The 27,017-nt window shown below is 43.7% G+C and overlaps 1 protein-coding gene across 1 annotated transcript in view; it reads right to left on the bottom strand.

The window, feature by feature from the left end:
* Positions 1–239: 239 nt before the first annotated feature.
* MOB3B (MOB kinase activator 3B) overlaps positions 240–27,017 on the bottom strand; it is a 182,746-nt gene continuing 155,968 nt past the window's right edge. Inside the window, exon 4 of the mRNA XM_014786006.2 lies at positions 240–5,423. Within this exon, the coding sequence (XP_014641492.1) occupies positions 5,394–5,423 (30 nt within the window). The 3' untranslated portion in view covers positions 240–5,393. The remainder of the gene's footprint in view (positions 5,424–27,017) is intronic.

A 27,017-nucleotide genomic window follows, 5' to 3' on the forward strand; every position in this document is an offset into this window, starting at 1 on the left:
ATTAATCTTTGGAGAAGCTGAACTACAGGCATGACACCCTCCTGGGAAAATCTGTAATAGGACAAAGGAACTGCTGCTGAAATACAAATCTGTGCGTGCGTGTTCTCAAGTAATTTTGAATTAGTTTTTGTAGAAAATTAACAGTTTTTTTTTTCATTTACCTGTTTCAGGACCATTGCAAGATGAAGAACATATTTGTTAAAGAAATGAATTGAGCACACAAAAAAAGACAGAATAGATGATGGTTATGTGTCTTTTATTTGTGACACTTGAATTCCTAAGCTCACACAGAACTGATTTCATAAATATCCTTTAGTTTTATCTTGCTTTTCTAATGGATTTACTTGTGTTAGTCTGTCCTTATAACCAAACCTTTAATTTAATCACAAATGGAACTAAAAATAGGGTAAACATTTTTTTTCTGATGCAATTAGAAAAGACACTGGAAAACTTTGAAATTAGCACACTAAAAGCTAGTAAAACAGCGTAATTGTCAGATTAGAAATGGACTCTTCCTTCTAAGAGTTACAAAAGTCCTTATTTATTCATTGAAAACGTCTTACCCAGAATTAATAACTTACCCAGAGAATAATTGCCTGTTATAAAAGTTTTTTTGTTGATATATTTTTTAAGGCAGGAAAAAAAGAATACCATTATTTCCAAAACACACTTTGTTTGGCTAATTCTAGGAGAGAATCACCTTTTCATCAAGGACCAAAACGATCAAAGCACAAATGACAGCAGTATTATCCAAGTGACACATCCGACTCCTTGGGGTGATTTTGCCTTTTGTACACATTTCTTGAAGACATGGCTGCACTGTTCGTATGATATTTCTTTTTCTCACAATGTGATATCTATGGGGTGTGGAAGTGATATAAGATTAGAGGCCACAGAAGTGACATGCTTCCATCAATGACCAGAATGACAGACTGGCCTAAATCACCACAAAAATATGAAAGGAACTCTACCCAAGTCCCTTAATGCTCTGCCAATTAAAGAGGTGATTAAATAAAACAAAACAGTATAATCTTATGAGGAGTGTTAAATCTAGGAAGGAAGGAAACTCAAGAAGATAAATCAAAATGGTTGAATCTAATAGAGATAAGGATTTAGTGTGGGCAAATATAACAGAAAATTTATAAAGGTATACAAATCAAGTCAGGACTTAACAAAGACACAATATAGTCTGGAGAAAGCATGCAATCATTTTACATGCTCACTGTTGGTTACTTCATAATGCACAGTGACATGAAGGAGAGCTTTGGGAAGGTTTCAAGTTGGGCTACAAAAATGTTAGCAATGGGACAACAAGACTTCCAAGAGAATTCTGCCAATGGGAGAACACTAAAGGAAAGAAGGCTAAAGGACAATCGATAACAGTCTTCAAATATTTCCTAGATATGCAAATAAAGCTCTCGTTTATTATGTTTTTACTTATCCTATATCATTTTTGGATCTTTCTTAATGTGGGACACCAGAAAAGGTGAGCTGAAACTCACAGACAATATAGTTTGGCTCAAGTAGAATGGAAGGATTTCAGATGTTGTAAAGTGTTCAGTGGGTTATCCCAAAGGAAGCTATAGCATTTCTGCGCCTGAAGATCTTTGAGAGGAGAATAGGTTTTCCACCTAGAATATTACTGATATGGTTTGGGAGGGCAGAAGGAATGAATTAAGAAATCTCTCAAAGTTGCTTCCATTCATCTTGGCCCTCAGAAAAAACACCCTACGAAGTAAAAATTAACAACCTTGGAAGTAGAAACTGACTCCAGATGAGTATGTCTCAGCCTATTTTTTTTTTCATTGTCATCCTCCTAAGAAGCCTTGTTAGACATTTTATTACCAATCATCCTTCTATCCCCATGAAATTTGAATGCCTCATATATACTTCACATATGTATATGTACTGTGGCCCTTTGGAGGGCCATGACCCATCATAATATCTAAGATTCCCCCGACCCACAGCCAAAATCAATTTTTGCACCCTTGGGCAATTCCTTCAATGAAAATGCATGCTCTCTAAAATAAACCATGGGTCTGAATGGGAGGATACTGAGGATGGGAGAAAAAAAAAGTTATATATATTTCAACCCTGGCTACGGGGACCATACAAATTCTCATTAGCCGGAATACTCATGTATTGCCTGTGCAGGGAAGCTTCTTGCTTCCCCTTCCCTCTGTTAAATGGGAAGAGATGAATTCTTTTCTCTGCTATACCATCTAACTGCAATGGTTGTAATCTTTTGGAGATCCTGGACCTCTCTGAGAATATTAAGAAAGAAATGCACATATACACAGCTTCACACTCTATAAAATGTATGTATACTGAATTTCAAAGCTTTAGAATGAATTATGGACCTTTATAATGAGTAGGTCAGGTAGATAACACCTGAACCCACTGATCAAGCTTAATATCATGAAAAGAGACAACTAGACATTATATGCTTCCTGATGTGATGCACTAGGAAAGAAACAACATCAATTACGTAGTATTTTTGCTAAAAAATGTTTAACCTGAATCTAATAAAGAGGAAACAATCAGAAAAAAAATTGCAAACTGTAGGACACTCTACAAAAAACCAGCCTGAACTCCTTAATAATGTCAGTGTCATGAAAGACACACACACACCCCTCCCAGATACATAAAAGGAGAACTCTAATCCCTTAACTAAAGAGAATGACAACTAGATGCAACGTGTGATTCTTAATTGGATCCTGGATCAAAAGAAAAAAAGCTATAAACATTTTTGGGACAGTTGATAAAGTATTTTAAAGTTTTATGATGTCTGCAACATATTTTGAAATGATTCAGCAATAAGAATGTATATTTACAGAGAGAGAAAGAAAATATGGAAAACGCTAACAATCCAAAAAATGTTAACAACTGATGCACGGAAGTCAAGGGTATATGGATGTTCATTGTAATCTTTCCTTTTTGAAATTTCCACTTTGAAATTTCTCAAAGTAAAAAAAATAGTGGATACATGTATTACTCAACTAAAAAAAAAATAGTGGAAAATGAAGGAGAGCCAGCCAGGTTAGGAGGAAGAAATGGGGTATCAGTGTCAGACCCAGAGAGCTGGAGATGCCTGAGGGGCCGCCAGGAGCTCCCATCCTCCAGTCGCAACGAGATGTACTTAGGATGTAGTTAGGCCAAAGAGATAAAAACTGCCTGTAACGATTTTCTTTAGAATTTGCCAAACAAAGCTCTGTGGGACTAGAAATACTCTGTAATTAAAAAATAAGAGTGGTTTGCCACAACTTACCCTAGAAGAGTTGATTAGTGCAATTAGCAGTATAACCAGGATGAAATTGTTCTAAGAAGTTTAAAAAAAATTTGGATTTTTAAATTGAGTGGAAATTCCATATGCACAGTTAATAGAAAATAACCTTCAAAAGAATTAATAACAAATGTCTTCAGAGTCCAGCATCCTACTTGATTAGGCATTATTGAAATGCAGGAAGATAGTCCACTTTTTAATGCAAAACTCCTGTGGTTTTCCATGGTGAGGCGCTTCCAAGTTCCTCCTAGGGCATGGGCTCCACGCTGTCACTTCTCTGTCCCACTGCTGGACAGTTCCATGTGGTACTTACTGTGTATTGCATAGGTCGGGAATAGGGGCTCTTATTCCTCTGTTCTCTGGATCCTTAGGACACTCAGATATTCTTTCAGCCAAAAGTGATGCTGAGAAAAATCTTTGCCTATCTTGTCTTCTCAGAGTTACTTAGGAAGCCAAAAAAAGGGTCTGTTTGTTGTTGACCAGAGCACAACAATATAGAGAGAGGTAGCAGGATTCGGATTCCACGAGACGACTTGATGAGACACGAAGCAAGGGTCGGTTTGCTGGGTTAGGTCAACACAGAGTGCCACCGTGCCCAGACAGTCAGCCCTTTCTTAGTTTGGACAAAGAAAGAGTTCATGCTTTCCAGGCTCCCAAGGCAGCCACAAACGGCTTTAACATATTACGTAGAAGGAAACGAAATGAGACTCGTTGAGCCATTGTTTAATCGGTATGACATTAAAACACACTAATACATTCTTATCTACTTCCCTCCACCAACTTCGATTTTGTCAAATTCAAACGGAAGTATTATTAGCCCCGGTCACAGGCTCTCAGGGCCACCACAGTTTCGTGCATGAATCAAAAAAGGCAACATTCAACTAAAATTCACTTAGGTTTCAAAAGGCAGGATGTAGCACAGACTGCATTATTCTGTCTACTGGAATAGAAAAATTGGGACGGATGGAAGAAGGAAGTTAGCTCCAGCTCCACTGTTACCTTGGCAACTGTGGCACAATCATAGGCGCAGAAATTAATTTTGTGCCATAATATAATAGGGCAGAGGAGGGGAGAGTGGGGAGGAAGAGGAAGAAAACATCGGCTGGATTTAGAAGCTCAGAGGGCCAGCTGGGAAGGTTGTAAGTCGATGAGCTGGGCGTTTGAGCTACATACACCAAATAACCAATTGTACTTTTGTTTTTCTCACTGAAATCTTAGTATTAGGCAGAGACAGCCACGACTCCCTACCCTTTCACAAAGAACAAACGCTGCACTAATCTGGCTCACGGCTTCTGCTGATCACTCTTGGTCGTTTATAACTTCCTATTATTTCTCTCTTCTGGGAAACAGGAAAAAATATCTTGAATGGAAGAGGCAAGGAATGGTTTGGTTATAAAAAACACATTCTATTCAGGGTGAATTGGCAAATCGTCAGCCTTAGGCCAGCAAGCAGTCTCTTCCCTGTTAAAGAGTGCAGACCCTGTTTGGGGCAGAGACGAGCCACCGTGGAGTGGTCCCTGATAAAACTGCCTTCTAGGGAAACTGTGTTGGTGCTGCGGGGTGGGGCCTCAGGTCTCTCATTTACAAGTTGGACCACAGGACCAGGGCGGGAGCCTGCAGAGACCTGAAAAGGAAGGCTTGTTATAGGAAAACCTGCTGCGCATCTGGAGTTCCAAAATTCACTGGGTGCTTAGAAAACACGTTACAGAAAAGTCGGCCAGCGGACAAGACAGAGGAGTGGAAAAGTACAAATAAGTTTCTCAGTCTGAAAACCTGAATTCCAGTAAAGCTTAGGCAGCAGGTACCAGGCAGCACTTCGACGTACACAGAAGTGCAGAGCTGCCTTCTGGAAGATTCCGAGCCCGGAGGGTGGAGGGGTGTCCTTCTCTCAGCCATGGTTGGCCAGGTCCACAGGTCAGGCTAGCAGCACTCGGAGGGTCAAGAAGGCCTGGAGTGAAGGGGGAATGTCTGTCAGAGTCACCGCTGGTCTCCACCTCGCTTGCTCCCGGGAGTAGCTACGCCATTTCAGCCAGGGAGGTCTCCGTCCTACCCGCTCAGGGCTCCAGGAGGAAACAGCTTTTCTCTTTCTTCCAAAGGGTAAGATGGGGCGTTAGTGACACATCCTGCTCGTCATCTCTTTCTGGAAAGCAGGGGGAGAAGGATGGTTAGGAGAAACTGAGAGCAGAGCAATGACTTGTTGAGGATTCTAAAAATACCCTTGGGACCTCTAGAGCCTTTAAATAAGAGGTTGCAAGCATGGCCTATGAATAAGGCTCAGCATGTAGATGTGTTCTGTTTGGTTTTAATTTTTTTAAAGTCAAAACTATGTTTAAAAACTTGGCTAACTTGCCAAAAATCCAGGTTTCTCACTTTTTCTGAAATATTACAAGATCTGGAGCCACTAAGCTGCTGGAGTTGAAGAACGACTTTCCTCTTCAGATGGAGAATATGCTCTCCAGTTTGCCCCAGTCCCCACCACTCTCAGTTGTCTCTCCAATAGGAACCAAGTATCACTTACTGGTTGATATAATTGGATTTAGACTGTTGTTTTTCTTAGGGAACAATTTCTCTTTACCTAAGTTTCAGTCAAAGATGGAAAAATGAAGGATAGCTTAAGTGGGTATCAAGAAAAGCAGGAGGGAGAACATTTCTTAATGGAAATGAAGAATATACCAATGGGTCTGACATGCAAGCAAGTGGCCTTTCACCATCTCTGTCACCTGCCTGGCTCTCGGGGGCATTTACAGATCCTAGTGTGCCATCCGTTCTCTTTCTCCCCACCTCTGCACAGGCTGAGACCCTTGCCTGTGGCCTGTTCCTACCACATCCTGCCCTCTTTACTTGGCTAATTGCCACTCATGTTCCCAACTCAGGCAAGATGACTTTCTCCTGCATGGAAGACCGTCTGACACTCCCACCGCACCCACTGTGGAGTTAGCCATGGCCTCCACCTGTGCCCACCTGGAGCCTTGCCTGCAATGAACTGGTCTGCACCTGTGTGTGTGTGCATGAACTATGGGTGTGTCTGTTAGCCCTACCGGACTGTGAACTATCGTCAGGAAAAAGAAACCCTCATCCAATCATGACACGTGCTTTCATTCTGTATCCCCACCCTTAGCCCAGTGCCTGGCCCAGGGTAGTGGCTCCTCTTTCATCCTCCAGAATGGCCTGGATAGCAAGCTGGTGATGAGCCCTGTGCCACGCAGCATTTGTGAGGACACGTTTCATGTCATGTTAATTAGATGAATGAGCTGCTTCCAAGTTCCACCTGCTGCAGAGCTGATGCCAGTTGCTACACCTCTTGCTTGCTGACCCTGGATCACCCCAGCCTATAAAACAGGAAATGTCTGAGTAAGAGGAGCTTGCCAACGGGAGTGCCCAGGTGCTCAGAGACCCAGAGAACACATAGCAATGTGTTGGTTAAAGCAACAACAGAACATACATGGCAGCATCTAGGCACTTTCGCACCCCTATAATATTATTAAATACAGTCAAGTACATACAGATACATATATTGAAAAATTAAATGACCATTTACGATACTTATTACTTGTACTATGTACCAGGGGCCTGGGAGACAAGATTGCTGTTTGCAAGGAGCTACAATCTATCGGGGGAGAAGGAGATGTAGATCACTAGCCAAAATACAATGACAATGACATAAATGCAGATACTTAGAGGAGGGGAGCCGAACCTAGTAGAACCAAATTCACCCACATTTAGATCCCATTTCTGCCCTCACTCCCCCTGAGCCTTCAGGTTTTAGCTGAAATGCCCCCTTTTAAGGACACCTTCCCTAAACTCCGAGATGGGGCACAGCCTCCTCTTCCCTCCTTTCCTCGCATCCTTCTTCACAACTGGACTAGTCTATTATTTGTTTCATCCCTGCCCCCTGGATTCATCCCATGTGGGATCCCGTAAGAGCCACAGAGGAAGAGGCTGTCTGCTGTCCGCTGCCAGATTCCCAGTGCCTGGCAATTGATGTCCAATAAATGTTTGTTTAATTAAGCAATGAATGGACTGGTGATACCTACCTGGGAAGGTTAAAATTATTAACATATGCATGGACTCAATGTTCATGCATTCCCTTTTCTGATCTCTTCAGAAGCACAAACATGGCAGCCCTCACTCCGTGCTGGGGGAAGAGGCTTGAGAGGACTTCTCTGATAATGTACCCACTGAGATGGGCTCTAAAATTTAAAGGAGGGTAAGGATGGATGAGGGTGGGAGAAAGTTCTCGAGAATAGAGGCTACATCTGGAGGGAAGGGCAGCCGAGGTGGACCCCGCCAGGGATCTGGGGTTGCTGTCGCTAGAGCGGAGGGTCCGGGGAAGGATGAGGATGGGGGCGTGGGCAGGCAGGTAAACGCACAACTGTTCAAATAAAGACCCAGGACCTGGTGGGAGGAATGGAAATAAACAATGACAACCTTCAAATGAATTTGCTGTTCCTTTGTTAAGCTTCCAAAGATTCTTGTGTTTTGCGTTAACTTTTGATGACAGAGATGGGAAAAATAAGATGGGAATGCCAAGTGTGTGTGTGTGTGTGTGTGTGTGTGTGTTTGAGAGAGACAGAGAAAGAGTGAGTGAGGGAGAGATCATGGGATGAACACAATTTTGGCTTTATAACTAATTCTGTAATTATTTGCAATGGGTCAATACTTTTGGAAAGGACTAGCATTTGTTAGGGCCCCATGAGGTGCAGGTGCTCTGGGGTGCTTATATCATTGCATCTGTACATCTGAGAGAAGGAACTCTGATCCCCGTTTGATGAGACGAGAGAGGAATCCGGGCCTCAGAGCGGAAGTGGTTTGCTCCGGGTGGATGGGTAGCTGGGGAGCCTAAAAAATAGCAGTTGCTTCCATGAAACAGAGGCCCGCTCCCCATCAGTCCCCATGTCCCTTGTGGCTCTATAGATATTACACCATGTAACCCTTACCCTAACCCGTGAAGGAAGAGCTGCCATCCCCACTGGACTGATGAGGGAACAGGCTCAGAGAGGGAGAGTCACTTCGCAAAGTGCCACAGAAACCAGCAGGAGTGGGATTTAAACTCAGGTCCATCTGAGCGCAAAGGCCAGCTCTTTCTACTACACCAGGTGAGACGTCCTTATGAATATGCATTGGGATGTTGCTGACATATATTAGTCGACACACATGATTTCTAGATGGTTGCAATCATTCCCAAATTTTCAAAATGCCAAAGATATTTTTTCTTTACCCAGATTGATGCCACTTTAAATTATAAGTGCAATGGGTAAATACTAAAACAATTATGCCACTAAAAGACTGTAGATACTAGAAATATGGAAGAGTTTAAAAAAAAAAAAGAGCAGAAGAGGGAACAGTTTGAGAGAGGATATGGGACTTCAGCAAAGCCGCTGAGTTAGTCTGTGAAAAGCCAGGACCGGTGCTTTCCTCACCACACACAGCCTCAAAATGCAGGAGGAAAACTGTTTATTGGGATGCCTCTTAACATTCTTACAGGGAAAGAATGGTTGAAATAACAGATCAGAAACGAGGAAGGACGTCCCAGTTGGAGCCGCCCTTCAAAAGCCTACAGGGCTTCAGAGCTGTATTCTAGCCCTTTCCCATTGGGTGGCGCCAATGAGCTGGTTAAGAAACAACTGGTTCGAGAAAAAAACAAAAACCAAAAAGCCAGCCAATACTGGCTTCCAGAGCTTTCCTTCTCATCAGAGCCCTCCCTAAGGCATCAGCAGGGCTGAACACATCCCTTCCTATTGGTGAGAGTGGCCTGAACAACTTCTAGGCAGGTTGCTCCTTAAAGATGAGTTTGCCGTTGCAGGAGTTACCTGAATGCAATATTCAGGCAGGCCACCAAAGAACTCTAAAAGGGGCTTAAAAGGCTTCAACAGAGGTGGTGAGAATTTTCTGAGAAACATTCATCAAGACTGTATTTGGCTTCTATATGAAGGTTTTTTTAAGCCCCCGGATTTTAAAGAATCCGTTCTTAAGAGTAAAGCCAGGTTTTGGTTGTGCTCACTGGGTATCACTTGCTTTCATGTAAGGCAGTAATGGATTCTGTAAAGTCCCTGGTTTCCCATGGTCAACAGGACAAACTCCATACTCTGCAGCCTGGCAAACAAAGCTGTTCATACCCGGGACCCACTCACCCACTCTGCTCACCTCTGTTGAACCCCGCCCACTTACCACACCCCGCGGGTCTCCTACAGGCCATGGTCTATCAAGGTTTCCAGTAGGTTCTCCCAGGCTGTTTCTTCTATCTGGGAAATGCTTTCTGCTCTTTCATGCCTGGTAAATGTTGGTATCCTTCAAGAGCCAACTGTCAGCTCCCAGAAGGGTTAATCGGCTCCCTTCTTGGGTTCCCCCATCACTTTGCACACACTTGCATCACATCACTAGCTACCAGCATTGGAATTCATCATTTCATTTTGGCCGAATCTGAGAAGAGCCTTAAAACTTTGTTGTATATTAATGTATGATGAGGGATATTTTGGTCAAGTCACATAACAGTATATATAATTTGACAATATATATAATATATATTAATTTATAGATATAATAATTAACTGCATATAATATATATAAATTATTTTGGGAAAAATATAAACAAAATATGAGCCCAACATGATGCGTTTATCTCTGGGTGAATGACATAAGTTTTCTGTTTCTGATATTTGCCTTTTGCAGATTCTCTGGATTTTTAGATATTTTTAATACACATGTCATTTTTTCTAAGAAAATAAGCTTCAGTGATTGGAAAAAAAAAAAAACAAAAAGAGAAGTAGACCAAATCTCCAAATTAAAATCATGTTTCATTTTAGAAATGAAGTTAAAATGACTTTTGCCTGGTTTTGATGGGGAATGGTGGTGGTGGACGAAATAAGCATATCTTTTGCATGAGATACTCAGCTTCTTCTGTTCTGATTTAAATACTTTTAAACTGAAATAGAGAGATTTGCTAGCCTTTGCAAGAAGTTTTTTGATATATGTAAAAGAAACTCACAAGAACTCTAAGAGTCGAATCTGACTCTCATCTCTCCACGTAGCCATGTTTAGAACTGGTAGTGAAGAGTAGGGAATAAGCGGTCCAGAAAAGTAAAATGACTTATTCTAGGTCATGCAAATAATTTCTGACCCAGCCAAGACTACAAAGAAACCAACCGACTCTTAGCTTCTTATGCTATATCATCACACACTTTAGTAACCTGTCTTTACATGGAATAGATAAAGAAAAAACTTCAATGTCAACTAGCTGTCAGTCATCACGCTAGCATAGCAATTTTAATAAGTTAACATTAGGAATTATAAAACAAGCTCCAAAAAACAGTGACAAAATTGCAGAATCATAGACTCCTGGTAAAGGTAGGAGGACAGTTGGGTATTACCTAGTCCAAGACCTTCATTTCAGAGACTTGAAGACAGACCATGAGAGAGTAAGCCACTTGCCTAAGGTGGCACGACTAATGCACGGCAGAGCTGGGACTCCTGGCCCTTGGACTCTCTACACCCCATGTTGATTCTAGAGAGGCAGTTTGTGTAAACAAGGATTTCTTAGGTCGACTCAGCATGCCTCAGGTAAAATCCCTCTCACATTGTTGGCTCTCCTTAACCTAAACTCCTTTAATGGCTCTCCACAGTTTTCAAACTAAGTCCCAACCCTAGCATGCCATGCTCGTCTTGATCTGGACTCTTCTCAACTCCTCAGCCTCATTCCCTGTCACTCCCCATTTCTCCTTCTCTCCTGTTCAACCCAGAGCAATTCCCATATATATGCTTTCATTTGGCCCTCTCTTTCCAGCACACCTTTCTCCCAACTCCAACATCCTTCAAGGCTCTTGATCAGTGTCACCTCCTCAGGGACACCTTCTCCTATCCTCCCCACCCCATCCCCAAGAGGTCTTAGGGGCTCCTCTTCTGGTTTCCCTCAGTGCTGGGAGCACCTTTCCTATTGTTCTATGGTAGTTTGTTACTGTCCTGGTTCGAGGCAGCACGAGATTGCTCTTGAAGAGATGAACCCCGTCTTGCTTCTGTTTGGATCCTGGTGCATAAGACCCTGTTTGGACCCTGGTACATACCAGGTACTTAAAACACATTTGTTAATTAGATTACAATCCAATGAAGAAGAAGAATTATTAGGTCTGTAGACCTAACAAAATGAGAGGTGGAGGGAAATATGCATTGAGGACCTACAGTGGAGGCGCTTGTATTTATTTTGTGTACTTCTTTCTTAAAACTCTGTGAAGTAGGCAGTTTTTTCTAATTTACAGATGAGGAAACGGAGGCTCAGAGGATGAAGTAACTCGCCCAAGTTCACATACCTAGCAAGTGGAAGAATAAGGATTTGGACCTGGATTTGGTTGATGCAAACCAAGTGAACAAACAAAAAACATACTGTTTCCATTACTCCGCTGGGGAGAAAAATAAAAGAAAAGGAGTGAGGCTCTTTGTTTTTTCTGGTGTTTTAACATATATTAGGAATAGAAGTGCTACAACAGCATTGTAAAGCCTATTTCTTTTTATTAATTCACCAACTTTCTGCTAATTCTGGGAAACAAGAAGGAGAAGGGGGAGGAAGAAATACTGGAAATAAAGAAATGATTGAGGAAGAACAGGACACAAAGAGATGAAGGAAGGTGGGTGTAGAAGGTGCAGCAGTGTGGTCAGGAGAAGGAGAACAGCGTGCTGAAAACCTGGTGACAATGACCTTTATGTAAACAGACTCCTCCCCCCATTGGCCACCATTAAAAATCCAATGGCTTAAAACAGAGTAGTTTGAAGCGCACAACATAATGTTAGATTTGGCCCAGGGATGGAAGTAAATTGCCTCTCAGCTAACATAGCTTACATGTACACACACGCACACGTAGTCTCACACACACACACACACACACACTCGCCTTCTCCAATAATGGAGCTTCATCAACACATGTAAAGGCAATATGTTAAGGTGATGGTTGCTGAAAAGACATGAGAGAAAAATGGTGAGTCCATCAGAAAAGGCAGTTGGAGTTGGTGCTCCTTTTTTTTTTTGGTGAGGAGGATTGGCCCTGAACTAACATCTGTTGCCAATCTTCCTCTTTTTGCTTGAGGAAGATGGTCCCTGAGCTAATATCTGTGCTCATCTCCCTCCATTTTGTATGTGGGACGTTGCCACAGCATGGCTTGATGAGCAGTGTATAGGCCCTTGCCCGGGAGCCGAACCTGCGAACCCTGGGCCACTGAAGCAGAGTGCGCGAACTTAGCCACTACGCCACCGGGGCGGCCCCGTGATCCTTTTATAAAGTGCTTCCTTGCCCACCAACCAGCAGCACAGTTCAGGCCCCCCAGTCTGGAGCATGGCCACGCCTCGCCTCTCATCAGCCCCCAGTCTCCTCTCAGGTAGAGACACGCTTGGGAAAGAGGGTTTGACCTGTATCACGAAGTACGGGGACACCATTTCTCGCTGGGCTGGAGGGTGAGGGTGTGGGTAACAGCAGAACCCTATAATCAGGAAGAATTTCGTTCCCCACAGCAAGGTTAGGTCCTCTGAGGGTGGTGTCCGGGTCAGAAAGATGGCTTTCTGTGGTGCCTTTCATCCTACAAATTCCATTTCTTAGCGATTTAAAAATCTCCAAGTGGTATCCATATTACCCATTTGTTTCTATTAGCTTTTTTTTTCTTCCCCTAAAAGTGTGTGGATTGACAATGTTAACCATCTTGATAATTCTATTTCTCTCATGGGTCTTGCCCCCTTCCCTCCTCCATTCCAAACAACTGTGCTGGTGGTGTCTCTGCCAAGATTTCACCAGAACCACCCCCAATCCACCTGCCCCTCCAGGGGCCTCAGCTCCTGCCAACACGTTTCCCTCAGGCCATGTTTCTACACTGGAGGCCAGGCAGGTATTTTGCTATTTCCTTATCTTGAGATCTAACCCACTGGTAGCAAAAGCAAGTCCCTTTGGAACGAGCAGTTTTCCTGGAGGAGCAAGGATGATGAGAACTGCAAGAAATGCGAGTGGGCATCAGCAAGGGATGCTGTGATGGTCAGCTAAACCACGTGGGTCAGCTTGAGGCAGTTCCTGACTGCAGACAGGGGCAAAGATTCAATGAGGTTTCTTCTAGCATCATGACACTATGAGAAGCATGGCCATAGTGGAGTCAAAAGAATTCCAAGAATGGGCAGGTGTGGGTTTAGGGGCTGTAGATTCAGAAGAGGAAGTGGTATTGTGCTAAGGCATTTGATTATAAGATTCCGAATCGGCTGTTGTCTCCTGCGAAGGACTCAGAATTTCCTGTGATACCACGTTGCCTTGCGATTCCAATGTGTAGCCAAGGTCGAAGGTCGAGAAGCACACTCTCTAATCTCTGCAGGTATCATCAACAGAGCCGGCTGCAAATCCAAAGAGGCAGACACTTGTTGCCACTCATCTCAATCTCCCACCAGATAAAGTCCCAGCAACTTCGAGTGACTGCAAGGATGGCAGGATCTGCCTGCCTCTTCTCTCTAGCCCTGCACACCCCCTGCATGTTTGTTTCTGTGTCTTGCATGCTTGTTTTTTCTGCACGGAGAGCCCCATTCTCTTCGCCATTCCCAGAACACTCCTGTGCATCCTTTCATGTCCCGCTTCCACGTCTGTGAGGGTTATAAGCTGCCCAGATGGGAGACAGAGCATTCAGAGAAAGGGAATGGGATGCAGGGGTGAGCAAAGAGAGAAAGGATCCCAGGGCCCCAGAGCTGGTTGCTAACGATGTGGCCTGGCAGCTAGCCCTCCCTCAGACGAGGGGTGGGGAGTGCGGTTCTGCCCTTTAGGACAGTGTCTCACTTCCAGGAGGAGCCCAGGAAAATAGCAGGCTGCTTGCTGCAGGGAAATCCCCAGAACAAGAAAGAAGAGAAAAAAGGAAAAGAAAAACAAACAAGCAAATACAAAACAGTGCCAACCACGCTCCAGCCCGTTCCCTGGGGGGAGGCTGGACTGGTGAAGGTGGAAATAACAGTGGGGCAGGGGCGGCTCCCGCCTGCCTGCCCCACCCTCGGGGCACAGGGAGGCCCTGCTCTCAGGACCATAGCTGTCCAGAGGATGCCAGCTCTCCCCTCCCCGTGGTGAGTGTTTCTCCTCTCACTTTCTAGAATCCAAATAGCTGTGTGTATCAGAGAAGATAACATTGGCCTTTTCCCAAATGCCTTGATAGTTCCAGGGGAAGGCCCCTCCCAGCCCAGCTCCCTTAGGTATGCAGGTAATCCCATGGGTGGGGCCTCCTGGGGCATGACTTTCTAAGGAGCGCTCAGTTCTGCAGGGCTGAACAAGTGAGGATGATTCCACCTTCGCCTAGAGCAGGGCCACTCTGTACGTTCTCCAGGAGCATGAACCCATTCAGTCTTCTCGGTGAACTGGACCATTCCGAGCTGGTTCTGTGATCCTGGGGAAGGTCGGGAGCACTGTGAGCCCACCTTGGAGAACCTCTGATGAGCTCACCCCCTGGGTTCAGAGCACTTCGTTCCTGCCCTCAGGGCCTTTGAAGCCAGAGGACGCAGCTCCTCCCCAGTGGTCCTGCAGGCGGGGCTTCTGGTCTGGAAGCTTCTGTTCAGCAGGGCAAGTAAAGAGCAGGCGCCTTGGGTGAGGATCAAGCATGAGGCTTAAACGATTTTTTAAAACTCTTTTTCTTAACGTAGTGGTATTTGTTTAATGGTAATTGGGAGAAAGAATTCCAGTAGGAGACTGACACCAGCCACCTTAAACGAGTCTTGGAACAAGGCTTTAGAAAGATAAATGACTTGATGAATGAATGAAGTAGTGTCAGGTCACAGGATGGAGTGGGCAAGATGGGGCAGTGGTGTAAGAGCCTTAATCAATTAATAAAAGTGTACTGTGCTCCCCACACACTTTGTCTGTGCGCCATGCACTGTGCTCAAGACTTCACATTTATTTCAGTCTTTACAGCAGGCTGATGTTGGGAGTGGTATTATCCTCATTTCACAGAGGAGAGAACTGAGGTTAAGTAGTTCGGTCAAAGTCACATAGCTAGTAATTAGGATAGCCAAGGCTGAAACTTGAAAACCTGTCCTCCTAACTAGTTCACTGTATCCCAAGGTCTCGTGTGAACACATCTTCATTCACGTCTGTGTGTGCTTTCAGCTGAATCTCTGAATCAGCGGCCGTACAAAGCTAGCCCTGGCCACAGGCACAGGCACTTGGCCAGCGGAACCATCCATGGGCGGCCCACAGCCAGGGGGCCGCTGTTTTTCCTTGCTAACATCCCAAAGTCTGAATTTTTGTAAGGAAGGCAGGGCAGCCAGACAACAAAAATCTTTAAAAAATTCTCCCAACTTCAAGTATATATGGGATCCAGCCAGCACACAGGAATTAGAAATGTACTTTCTGCTTTCTTTTAGGAATGCGGGTGGCAAACAAGCCAAAAGTAATAAAAATAGAAACGTGGCAGGCCAGACCTCCCTAAGCAGGAAAGAACAATATTTATTTGATTAATTCTGTTCTTAAAGAGCAGCCCACATTACTGACACGGACGGTGTGCCCCTAAGGAGGGGTGTGTGTGAATGTGCGCACACATATGCACGCCCCCCGAGCACATGTATACATATGTATGGACAGATGAACGCAGCGCTGCCACCCAAGGAGAATATTTATTCATATGATACAAGAATCCAACTGCTCTTTTCCCAAACTCTGCAAACAATAAAAATCAGTCACTTTACGTAAACATATTCAGCCTCTTGATTTCCACTGGTTCTTATAAAGGCAGGGCTGCACATTCTTGAAGCTCTCTCATTTCACCACAGGAGATGGGTTATGGACACACGGCGGGCTGCCTCACCGCGCCTCGTGAAAGCAAGAGCTTGAATTAAAGCATTTTGTCATCGCTGCATTTCTCATGATCTCCTCACCAAAGCCCCGCAGGCCCCCGCTCTGCCTCTCCGTGCTCTCTAACCTCCTGAAGTACTCTTCAGGTCCACCTGCCATGTCCACTCCCCTCCCTCGCTTCTCACCGGTGGACTGTTAGCTGCTGACCGTGACCACGCGTGGATCCGAGTGATGCTACCGATAACCCCACGAGCACAGTCTCGGCCCTCTCTGGCTGTCAGCCGCTCCTCCCTCCCCCTTCCCATCCCTGCCTGCCCCCCTCCTCCACAGCCTGGCTTGAGGTCCGCACGGCTCTAAAGGGTCTGCCTCCCTCCCTCCCACACCCTGCACTGGTCAGCACAGCTGGATTGGTTCTGGCAGATGTTCTTTATGCCCCTTGTGCTGCGATGAGCAAAGGGTGACCGAATGCACCCATCCCCTTAGAGGGATGTAACAGATTTCAACACGGCCCAGTGCCCACCTGTTGGGTTGCCCAGCTCTCTGAAGACTGGATAAGGGAGGGCAGGGTAAGGAATTCTCTTGTTTGCTTCTGTCACTTGGCCTTTTCACCACGGTGGGGAGGGAAGGCACTGGCTGGTGAGGGTAGGCTACAAGCACAGATTTTATTTATTCTGAGAGAAGGTTAATGGGTCCAACTCGTAATGACATTCAAGAAACCCTGAAGAAACATGATTTCTCAGGGCTGGGTATGCCCTGAACTTTTAGGGCATGGGTCCCTGGAGGAAGAATTTACCTCCCCTGGGAAAACCAAAGAATTCCATAGAAGCCGTTCAGCCTAGCTGAACTCACCACAGGACAGAGCTTGCCATCACTTAATAAGACTTCTATTGTGTGTCTGGTGAAAACATATGGAGATTTTTCTTCTTCAGAGAGCCTGTAATTTAGGAAGTTTGTAGTTTCTTAAGAGTCTCATTCCTTTGGTAGGATCAAAGTATTATGTTAATGGAGTAAATAGACACGAAACAAAGTGAATTTTCATTTTAATAAAATAAGATTGCTTGCTAGGAGTTTGACTATCACCAATTGAAACGTGTTCTCAAGCTCCCATAGAGAAAAATTTAGGCTCCTCAGAGCTTTAGGGGCTGGTCACCACGGTGTGTCCCACTTTGTCACTGACTCTCATCTCTGTGGGACGGCCATTATGCTTCCCCCGTGGAGAAACCCAAAGTTGGACGGGTTAGTGACTTGCCCAAGGTTGCTGTTAATACTTGGCACAGCGAGAATTTGAACCAAGATCTGTCATTCGGATCTTGTCAAAGGGCCTTGGAATCCTGTTTTTCCTCTATGTCAGGGACCTGGAAACCACAGCCCACAGCCTGAATCCAGTCCACACCTGTTTTGTATGGCCCAAAAACTAAGAATGAGTTTTATTTTTTTATTTTTTTGCTGAGGACTGGCCCTGAGCTAACATCTGTTGCCAGTCTTCCTCTATTTTGTATGCGTGTCACCGCCACAGCATGGCTGATAAGTGGTGTAGGTCTGTACCCAGGATCTGAACCCGCGAACCCAGGCTGCCAAAGCAGAGCACGCTGAACTTTAACCACTATGCCACAGGGCCAGCCCCTGTGTTTTTAAATAGTTGAAAAAACTCAAAAGAAGAACATCTCATAACACATGAATATTATATGACATTCAAATGTCAATGTCCATAAATGAGGTTGCGTGGGAACACAGTCACACTGATGTGTTCATGCACTGTCTGTGGCTGCCTGCCCGGTTCAGTGGTGGAGTGGAGTAGTTGGGACAGAGACTGTTTATGGCCCACAAGCCAAAGCATTTAGTATTTGCATCTTTTCAGGAAAAGTTTGCTGACCCTGCTCTGCACCCGGCAGATATACCGAGAGCAGTGTGACTCTAACATTTTAAAGCCCAGGTGATTACAAATGGGTCCCCACGCTGCCTTTCCAAAGTTGACCCGGCCATACATAGTTCAATATTTCTCCTCTCTTGGGAGAGCAGTGATGCTACATCAGTAAGAAAACATATGAAAAACAAGAATGGAATAAACTCTGCCCACGCCTACAGTCCCTTACAGAAACTTCGACGGCTGTCAGGGTGCGGGAGGAGGCAAGTCTTTCTCTTTTTTTAGTCTCAGATTCCCAATTAATGAATCATGAAAACAACATGAATTTTACATAAAGGGAATGTGCTTTGGAGGGTCAAGCAATTTTTACTTGTTAGGGGTGCATCCTCACTTGCTCTTTTGATATTATGTAGCTATCATTTTAGACTTTTTAGCAATAGAAGTCATTATGTGATACTGTTGTCACTGTGTTTTGCTCCCAATATAAGAGGGAAATTGTCAAATGTATTGACAGTCAGGAGCAGCACTGCTTCAGCTGCAGAGAAATAAAAGCAGACATCATTTTCCTTTGCATACTTTTTGTTCTCCTTTCTGACCTCAGTTGCACATCCTAAAGACCTGGCTCACATGGGGAAAAAACATTAAAAAATAAAAACCATACGTATCAAGATGAAGAGTTCTGGAGATGGATGGGGGTGATGGTTGTACAGCAATGTGTGTTTACTTAATGCCACTGAACTGTAAACTTAGTTAAGATGGTAAATTTTATGTTATATGTATTTTACCATAATTTAAAATAAAATGAAACAAAACAACAATGACAAAGACCACATAGGTATCAATCGGAAAAAACAATTTCAAAGTTTCAAGGAAGACGATTTTTATATACAATTCCATTAACAAAATGAAAAAAAAACCCTCAGAGAAAAGGCATTTTGAAAGATTTGAAACTTTATCAGGAAAAAATGAGCATCAGCTTGTGTTTGAGTGTTTGTGCACACGTGTGCGTGTGTATGCTTGTCCATGTGCGTCCAAGAACATATGCACATCCAACTAATTAAATTCCTCTGTTACCGCTGTCAATATTGGAAATGAAAATGTTTATAAGAATTCTTCCATTTAGAATAATGTCTCTCTTAACGCAAAATGCCAAGCACCCTCAACGGAAACCAAAATAAAGAGGAACCATGTCTGAGAACCTCTCAGAATGCTAACATCTCACACCAGTGACACCAAGGAAAAAACCACACTCAGTGAGCACTTATTAAGATTCCTCTGTAGTGTACATACAAAGGCTGTCATAACCACCTGGGAAAGAGTGAGTTCCAAAAAAGAGCAAACCACAACAGAAACCTTATATTAAAAATGGAATTTAGATATGAGCAGGAGTGCCAACCTTAATGACAAGTCTTCCTCTTCAATCATGAGGGCCATAAAACTAAAACCCATGTTATGTTAGATGTGGGCAAATAACATATTTGACTCTTGTCCCTTTGCCAATGTTTTTCAAAGATTAATAAGTTAAAATCCCTTGAGTGTGTGCTGTAAGTATTCTGGTATTTTCTGTCAGTTCCCCAGAGCAGGGGTGGTGTACGATGGGGTTTCTGAAGGCTCTACTGTTTGGAGTAAGCATATACAAGAACAACAGCTGCTTATGGCCCGAGCCTGGCAGCAATGGGGTCAACAATCTAAATGCCAACTGGCGATGACACTGGTGGTGTCAAGTGAAGCCAATGACAAAGGAACAGATGTGTCTGTATCTTGTTGCCTGCAGCAATACAGTCACTGCAGACCAGCAATGGTGATGGAGCATAGAACAGTATGGTGTGGAGTTGACAGCAACCTAATCAAATGGCCATTGTTTTGACTGCTTCATGCAAACCCTGTATACCTCCCCAACACACGCACATACACCAATGCTTCACTTTCTTTGCTTGGATGGTCTGGGCTTTCAAGACAAGGCAAAACTCTAAAAATAACAATCTAAGTGCAGACACTGTGGATGTGTGGCCAGGCTGTAACGGGCAGACCCTCTCCTGCCCAGCACAGGCTCCATATAAGGCAGGAGTACAAGACGGTGGTCCCTAGGCAAATCGTACTCCTAGAAAGAGTTGGTTAGGCCTGTAGATTTAAAAATAAAATACAAGAACTGCTCTAATCAGTTGCCACCACTTAAAATTCTGGAAAGTTCACCTAAAATGGTTGAGCTCCAATTTCCTTTGATGTGGAAACCCTGGGTCTCTGTTCTCCCATGGAAACCATGGGTTGGGGTTGCATGGTGCCTGCTCCCACAGCTTCCTATTACTACCTGCTCACTAACTCATCCTTGCTACCTCTATAGGCTTTGGGTGTGAGTCTCCTGACCTACAGACATTAAAGTTCTTGAGGCAGGGGTCATGTCTTTTTGCTGCCTCAGCATTGAGCACCAGCTCTCTGCACACTGTTATCCATTTGAGTCATTCAACAATACACATTCCGAGGGCTCAGATAGCTGATGTAACTTGACCATGGTCTCACAGCCAGACACCACTGAGAGAGAGATAGAACCTTGGAATCATCTAGCTGCTGTCGATTAGATTATCAGAACCCATCTGAGTTAGTGTGTCCCTGGGCAAAAAACCACCTCATGAATTTCCTCAGCAGAGGCCATGTCTGAGTTTTGGAGTCAGAATGCATGTGTTCAACTCCTGGGTCCACAGAGCTGTGTGACATTGGACAAGTTACTTCACCTCTTTGTCTGATTTTGTGCTCTCTAAAATGGAGATAAAAATAGTATTTATCTCATAGAATTGTGTGCAGATTAAATGAGGTAATACACAAACACATTTCCTACAGCACCTGGTCCATAGCTTTACTCAAAAAATTTCCCTATTATTATATCCTCAGATGCTGAACATATCAAATTTAAAAAGTGTATAGTTATTACAGGCCATGTAAAGTTCTTCTACACTGAAATCCTTTAATAAGACATAGACAGAAATCTCTACCATAAATCTCTGTTTTAAAATAACTATACTACCAGAAATAAATGAAGTAAAAGGAAAGGCAATGACCATCTATGTCATTCTGGATCCACGATGTGTCAGAACTGGAGGGAAATCTAAACCTTCCCTAATCCAGTGGATCTACAACTTGTTTTACCAGCAGAAACCATTTTTAAAAAATGTAACCTTACACAGAAGACAGTAAGGAAAGAAATGTGCAGCTCTGGTGGGAAAGGAGGTAAGGCCCCAGAACTGGCTTGGGCCTCACCCAGCACTTTCACAGAACCTGTTGCTAAGGACCACTCATCTTGGTTATGGCCTCTCATTTTAGCAGTGGGAGAACTAGAACCATTTGTATCTCTGCACTGATAAGAAGGTTCATGTCAAGGACCAAGACTGGCTGGTTGCTATATCCCCAGTAGCACTAAGGTTTGTGTGATGGGGGCTCTAACACTGGTGAGGCATCAGGCTGAAGGGGTGAGGTCTAGGGGGATTGGCTTCCAGAGTATGGTGATGATTGCTGACAGCAGGGGGTGACAAAAACACCACTATGGTCTAAACAGGGTACTGGGTATAGGAGTGATTCTGGGGGAATGGCTAGGGTGAAGGGAGTAAGCCCGGGCTTAAGGAAAAAGTAGGGGGGCTGGATGCCATCTAAAAAATCAAGATGGAAGGGCTACTCTTTGGCCTAGGCATCTTGTTGAACTCCAATTCTGCTTAGAAATTTGGGAATAGCTGCTATTAGCTTCAAAGTTTGATGCCTGGACCACCTGCATCAGAATTACCTGGGAGCTTATTAAAAATGCAGATTCATGAGCCCCATTCCGGACCTACTGAATCCGAATTTCCAGTGGTGGGACCCATGCATTTACCTCCTTCACAAGTTCCTCAGATGTCCTTGGGCAGGAAAAAGTTTGAGAAGCACCCTACTCAGTCTTCCTGGGGCTCAGCCATGGTGTCACAGGAGAGCCACCTGAGGAGCTTTAATTCACTTGGGCCCCAACCTTGAAGATTCTGATTCAGCAGGTCTGGGATAAGGCCCAGAACTGAGATATTTTCTGGAATCTCCCCAGCTGATGTGCTGCAGAATGGTTTACAGTTACTCATAACTATTGCCGGAGGGGAGGGAGAGCCACGTGGCTCTGTGCATTGCTTTTGTTGTTATAACCAACTGAAAATGCAGATATCCTAATTGGCCCTTAGAGATAAGTTGCTACCTTTCCTTTCATTTTGTCTCCTTAACCACCCAGGCAGCAGGAAGACTAAAGTTTTCCACAAAGACCTGTCAAAACATTCTTCTTGTGAATACTGAGGCTGTTCGTAAAACGCATTGGGTGCATTTACCAAACATACTTTAAAAATAAAGTGTAAAGAGGTAGATTTTGTCTTTAATAAAATGTCCAGTTTGATGAGTTTTGACAGATATATGCTCCCATGACACCACCACAATTAACACACGGAACATTTCTATCACCTCGGAAAACCGCCTCTTGCCCCTATGCGGTCAATCCCCTACCCCCACCCTTGGTCCCAGGCAACCACTGATCTGCTTTCTGCCACTGTGGATTAGTTTAGATTGTTCTAGAATTTGATATAAATGGAATCAAACAGTTTGCACCTTTTGTGTCTGGTTTCTTTTGCTCAGCACAATGTTTTTAAGATTTGTCCATAACATGAATTATTAGTGAATTATATTATTCATTGTTTCTTCTCTGTTTCACGAGTAAGTGCACAGGGCTGTAGGGGACTACTTCAGGAGAAACAGCAGGTTTCTGGAGTGACTGAGGGCAGATTCGTGTGAGTGGAAAGGGAAGTGAGAAAGTGGAGACCACTAGCTAGGTTGTCTTCTTCAAGGAGCATGGGTAGGAAGGGGCGGGGGAAGTGACCACACTGAGGTAACAGGCGTTTCACTGAGGCAGGTGATGTCTGGGGCAATGATCACTCGGGAGAGGCGGCAGACCTGAGGTGGAGGATGTGGGAAATGAGAGAAGAAAGGGAAATGCAGGGGCCAAAGACAAACATCTCTGGTTAAAAAATTTTCGTCTGTGTGATGGTTTAAAAATATGTCCAAAAATTCTTTAATATGCCTTTCCTCAAGAGATAGAGCTTAATTTCCCTCCCCTTAAGTGTGGGCTGGACTTAGTGACGCACTAAGGAATAGAAAATATTGGAAGTGATGCTTTATCCCTCCTGACACTCTGCGTTCCAGATGTTGTGGCTTCCATCTTGGTTGCTATCTTTGGGATCAGGGAGCTCTGGGAGCAGCCTGCAGGGACCTAACATGATGTAACGTGAGGGGAAGTCGATTGTGAGGAAGGGGTGATTAAGTCAAGACTTGCAGGATGAGCAAGACTTAGGAGGACATGGAGGCAGAGGGATGGGCACACACTCTCTATGGGCAGGAGGTGAGAGGACATGGAACCATTCAAGGAACTCTAGGAAGTTCCCTGTGGAGTAGTCTAAATTTCTCTTTCTTCATCCAGATCTACCTATATGCATTTATTTTTATTTATTGGTCCAGTTACACTCAGATTCACAATGTAGTAGGAATCTATGGGCACTAACATCGTGGAACTAATTTGATTAGTACTACGTCTCAGTACTACATTATGGCTTAACTGGTTTTGTTGGTGGCTTGTATATCTGACCTTTATATATACAGTTATTTCATGGGATGAGGTGTTCTTAGGGCCACACAAGTGACCATACAAGTCCCTAGCTTATGGACCATCTATAATCTTATCCTCATGCTTTTATTGTGGTGGGACAGGCAGGTGGTGAGAGAAGATATACTGTTATATTTCAATAAGGAGAACCTCCCTGCATTCAAATCCCAAGTTAATACTCAACTGACATTTTGGAGCCAAAGAATCTACTCTTATCTAGCTGGGAAATTTGAACTAGTCTAGACCACACATAGCAGCCAACAATTGGCAGGCTTTTATATGGGCATCAAGCCATACTGACTATTCACGTTTTCATACAAATGCTCATGAAGATGAATTAATTCCTGCTGTGATTGACATTCTGCAGCAATTTCCAACACTGCAGGCACAGTAAAGTATAACGATGATTTGGTGCCCCAGAGGTCAACAGCACTCCTGGGGTATTGAAGAGTGCTCCCTGAAGTGCAACTGCTCCCTGAGGTGGAGATCCTGACATGAGACCCATTTAGCAGATGGTTTTGAGTCTTATCTGTTCTTCACCTGTAAACCAGGAGAGAATGGCCTACCAAAGAGAAGCAGACCATCCTAGCAGCTTAAGGAGCTAAGTGGCAATGCCTCATTGAGGCAGCATGGGGACCACTTTGAACACATTTGACAGCCATTTGTGGTGGGAGAGGGTATTAATAGTGTATTGTAGGAATTAACTCTTGAGGATAGAACCTCTAATTCAGTGGTATTCAAGAGAATGTTCCATAATGATAGAAATGTTCACTATCTGCACTACCCAACACAATTACCATTTAAGACAAGAAACTAATTTTTATTTAATTTTAATTAATTTAAATGGAAGTAGCCATAAGTGGTTAGTGGCTACTGTAATGGCCAGTGCAGCTCTACCTAATGGGCTGAAGAGTACGATTCTTTAAATCCGTGAGCTTCTTAGAGAATGGAGATGTATCTTATTTGACTGTCACTTTGACACTCAGCATGATGTTTAACATACAGTAGGTTTTCAATAAACGCTTAACAGACCCTCAGCAGCCAGAAGAGGATGACTTTATAATACAGAAGGTAGACTGTATAAGACTGTGTACTTAGTATTTCCCAAAGGGTATTTCAAAGCCTTAGGCCCACAAGATGCTCTCTAGAGAAAGGATTCCCTAAGCAAATAAATCTGCATGTTCTCTGCCTTGCTGGGAGAGTTAGGATGCATGTTAAGGTATTAAAGAAACTGGAATACCTTTATTAACTCACTGTTTCCCATAGCTAATTGATCATGGAGCCTCTTTTCACAAAATACCTTTTGACATCCGTTAGACCTAGAAGATTCTAGGAAAAATACTTTGGGAGATGCTGCAGTAATGCAAGCTATGATGAAAACTTTCAATGAATTCCTTGAAAGTAGGGACTTGATTTTCAGCATACAGTCAGCAAGTGATAAATGTTTATTGAATGGTATAGAACTGACTCTCTTCCAGTCAAAATCAGAGGCAGTCTATAAACCATTCCCACTCAACAAAGGTAAAGAGAGAAGACAGTGTGTGACTTTAAGTCTAGACATTCTTGCGCTGCTGTAGTGGGCCTACCTGCAGAGCTGGAAGATGATCTGACATGTAAGAATTAGACAGAGGTATGCAATGGAAAACTGGAACAGAAATAATAAGAGTTATGGAAATATATTGATAGTTTTTAAGACTCTATTTTAAAATTTAAACCAAACAGCTAAACAATGAGAATTTGTTATGATTAGAAAATCAACCCCATACAGGGGAATGACCAATCCAGAGATATGGGGTGCTGTAAACCAGGATGGAGCATGGGTCCCTGGGGATAGGAGAAGAGACCAGCCCTCTCTGAGAAGAAAAATGATAAAACAAGACCAGACCAGGGCAGAGTTATCTTAGTTAGTCACTTCTGGTCTTGGTTTTTGCTAATATCTTAGTAAGAAGGGATTGGAATTAACTCTAGACCTACGTTATAGTTTCAGCTAAAAATTATTTGTAGTTAGTGTACATACACTTATGCTTAAGTTTAAGAAACTGTATATAGACCATACCATGGTATGGATTAATCTCTTGTCAACAAATTCCTTTCATTCTCTTTTAAAACTTGAAGTTAGAAAAAAACAAAAATCTCTCCACATCTGGTTAAGTAGAGGAATCTGGATGGAAAAAAATTCCAACTGAAACCTTCAGTCAAGATCATGGTGCCCTTGGCAGTGAGGGGCCTGAGGGAAGCCTGTGCCTACAAAGCTGGACATGTGCGTGGGTAATCCACAGACTTCATCACGTGCTTTAGAATCACCGAGATCCGCCTGCTTCAAAACTAGAACTGTGTACATGTTATAAAGATAACATCACCTCGCTGTTTACAAAGATGCCTAACTCCCTACTCCAGGAGGGACCACCCAATATCCACGGAGAGCTTCACTGTTTACTCCAAGGTGACTGTGCACGTCCACCTCCAACTACCGTCACAACAGGGTCTGCACGACTACTGGCTTGCTCCTTTGAGTATCTCCGTCACCTGCAGCCCTGTGAAAGGGGAGCAGAGGGCATGGCCAGAGAAGGGAGAGATCACACTTAGAGCCCTGGTCCTGGGCACACAGGCCGCTTGTCATGTGCCGCTTTTGTCTTTGTTCTAAGGCATTTTACAGCATACAGTTTGATTTTTCTGATTATTATAAAAGTGACACATGTTTGTGACAGAATAATTGAAAAGCCCAAATAGCTTTACATAAGAAAGAAGCATCACTGGGGCCCGCCCAGTGGCGCAGTGGTTAAGTTCATGCGCTCCACTTCTGCAGCCCAGGGTTCGCAGGTTCGGATCCTGGTGTGGACCTATGCACTGCTCATCAAGCCATGCTGTGGCAGCGTCCCACATATAAAATAGAGGAAGATGGGTACAGCTTTTAGCTCAGGGCTAATCTTCCTCATCAAAAAAAAAAAAAAAAGCATCACCCATAATTCCACCCAGAGAACCACTCTTGACACATTTTGCCGTATTTTCTTTCTCCTCTATGATTAGATGATTTTAATAGCCAGTGCTAATAGATAGATACATGATTAGAGTGATTTTCCAACACAGTTTTGGATCCTATTTTTATTACTTAATATCATGTGCTGACAATTTCCCCGTGGGCATCGTCTTCAACTCTAATTGGTCATATTTCAGGTTCTCAGATCAACCAGACCACAACCCACTCCTGACCCAATTGAGAAAAAAAACCAAAACCAAAACCAAAACACAAAACTCAGCCACCTACCGTCCTACACATCGAACAAAAGCTCTCTGAACATCAACAAAGGATGAATAAATGGGGCTGACAGAGACATGTGGCTGATTGTGCCACATTCCCAGTAACCCAGCACAATGCAGTTCATTGAAAACAATCCCACATTTCTTTGCTATTTTTCAAATTGACACTTGAGGATATATCTG

The sequence above is a fragment of the Ceratotherium simum genome, chromosome 20, assembly GCF_057802395.1.
Source record: "Ceratotherium simum simum isolate JZ-2026a chromosome 20, ASM5780239v1, whole genome shotgun sequence".
Lineage (NCBI taxonomy): Eukaryota > Metazoa > Chordata > Mammalia > Perissodactyla > Rhinocerotidae > Ceratotherium > Ceratotherium simum.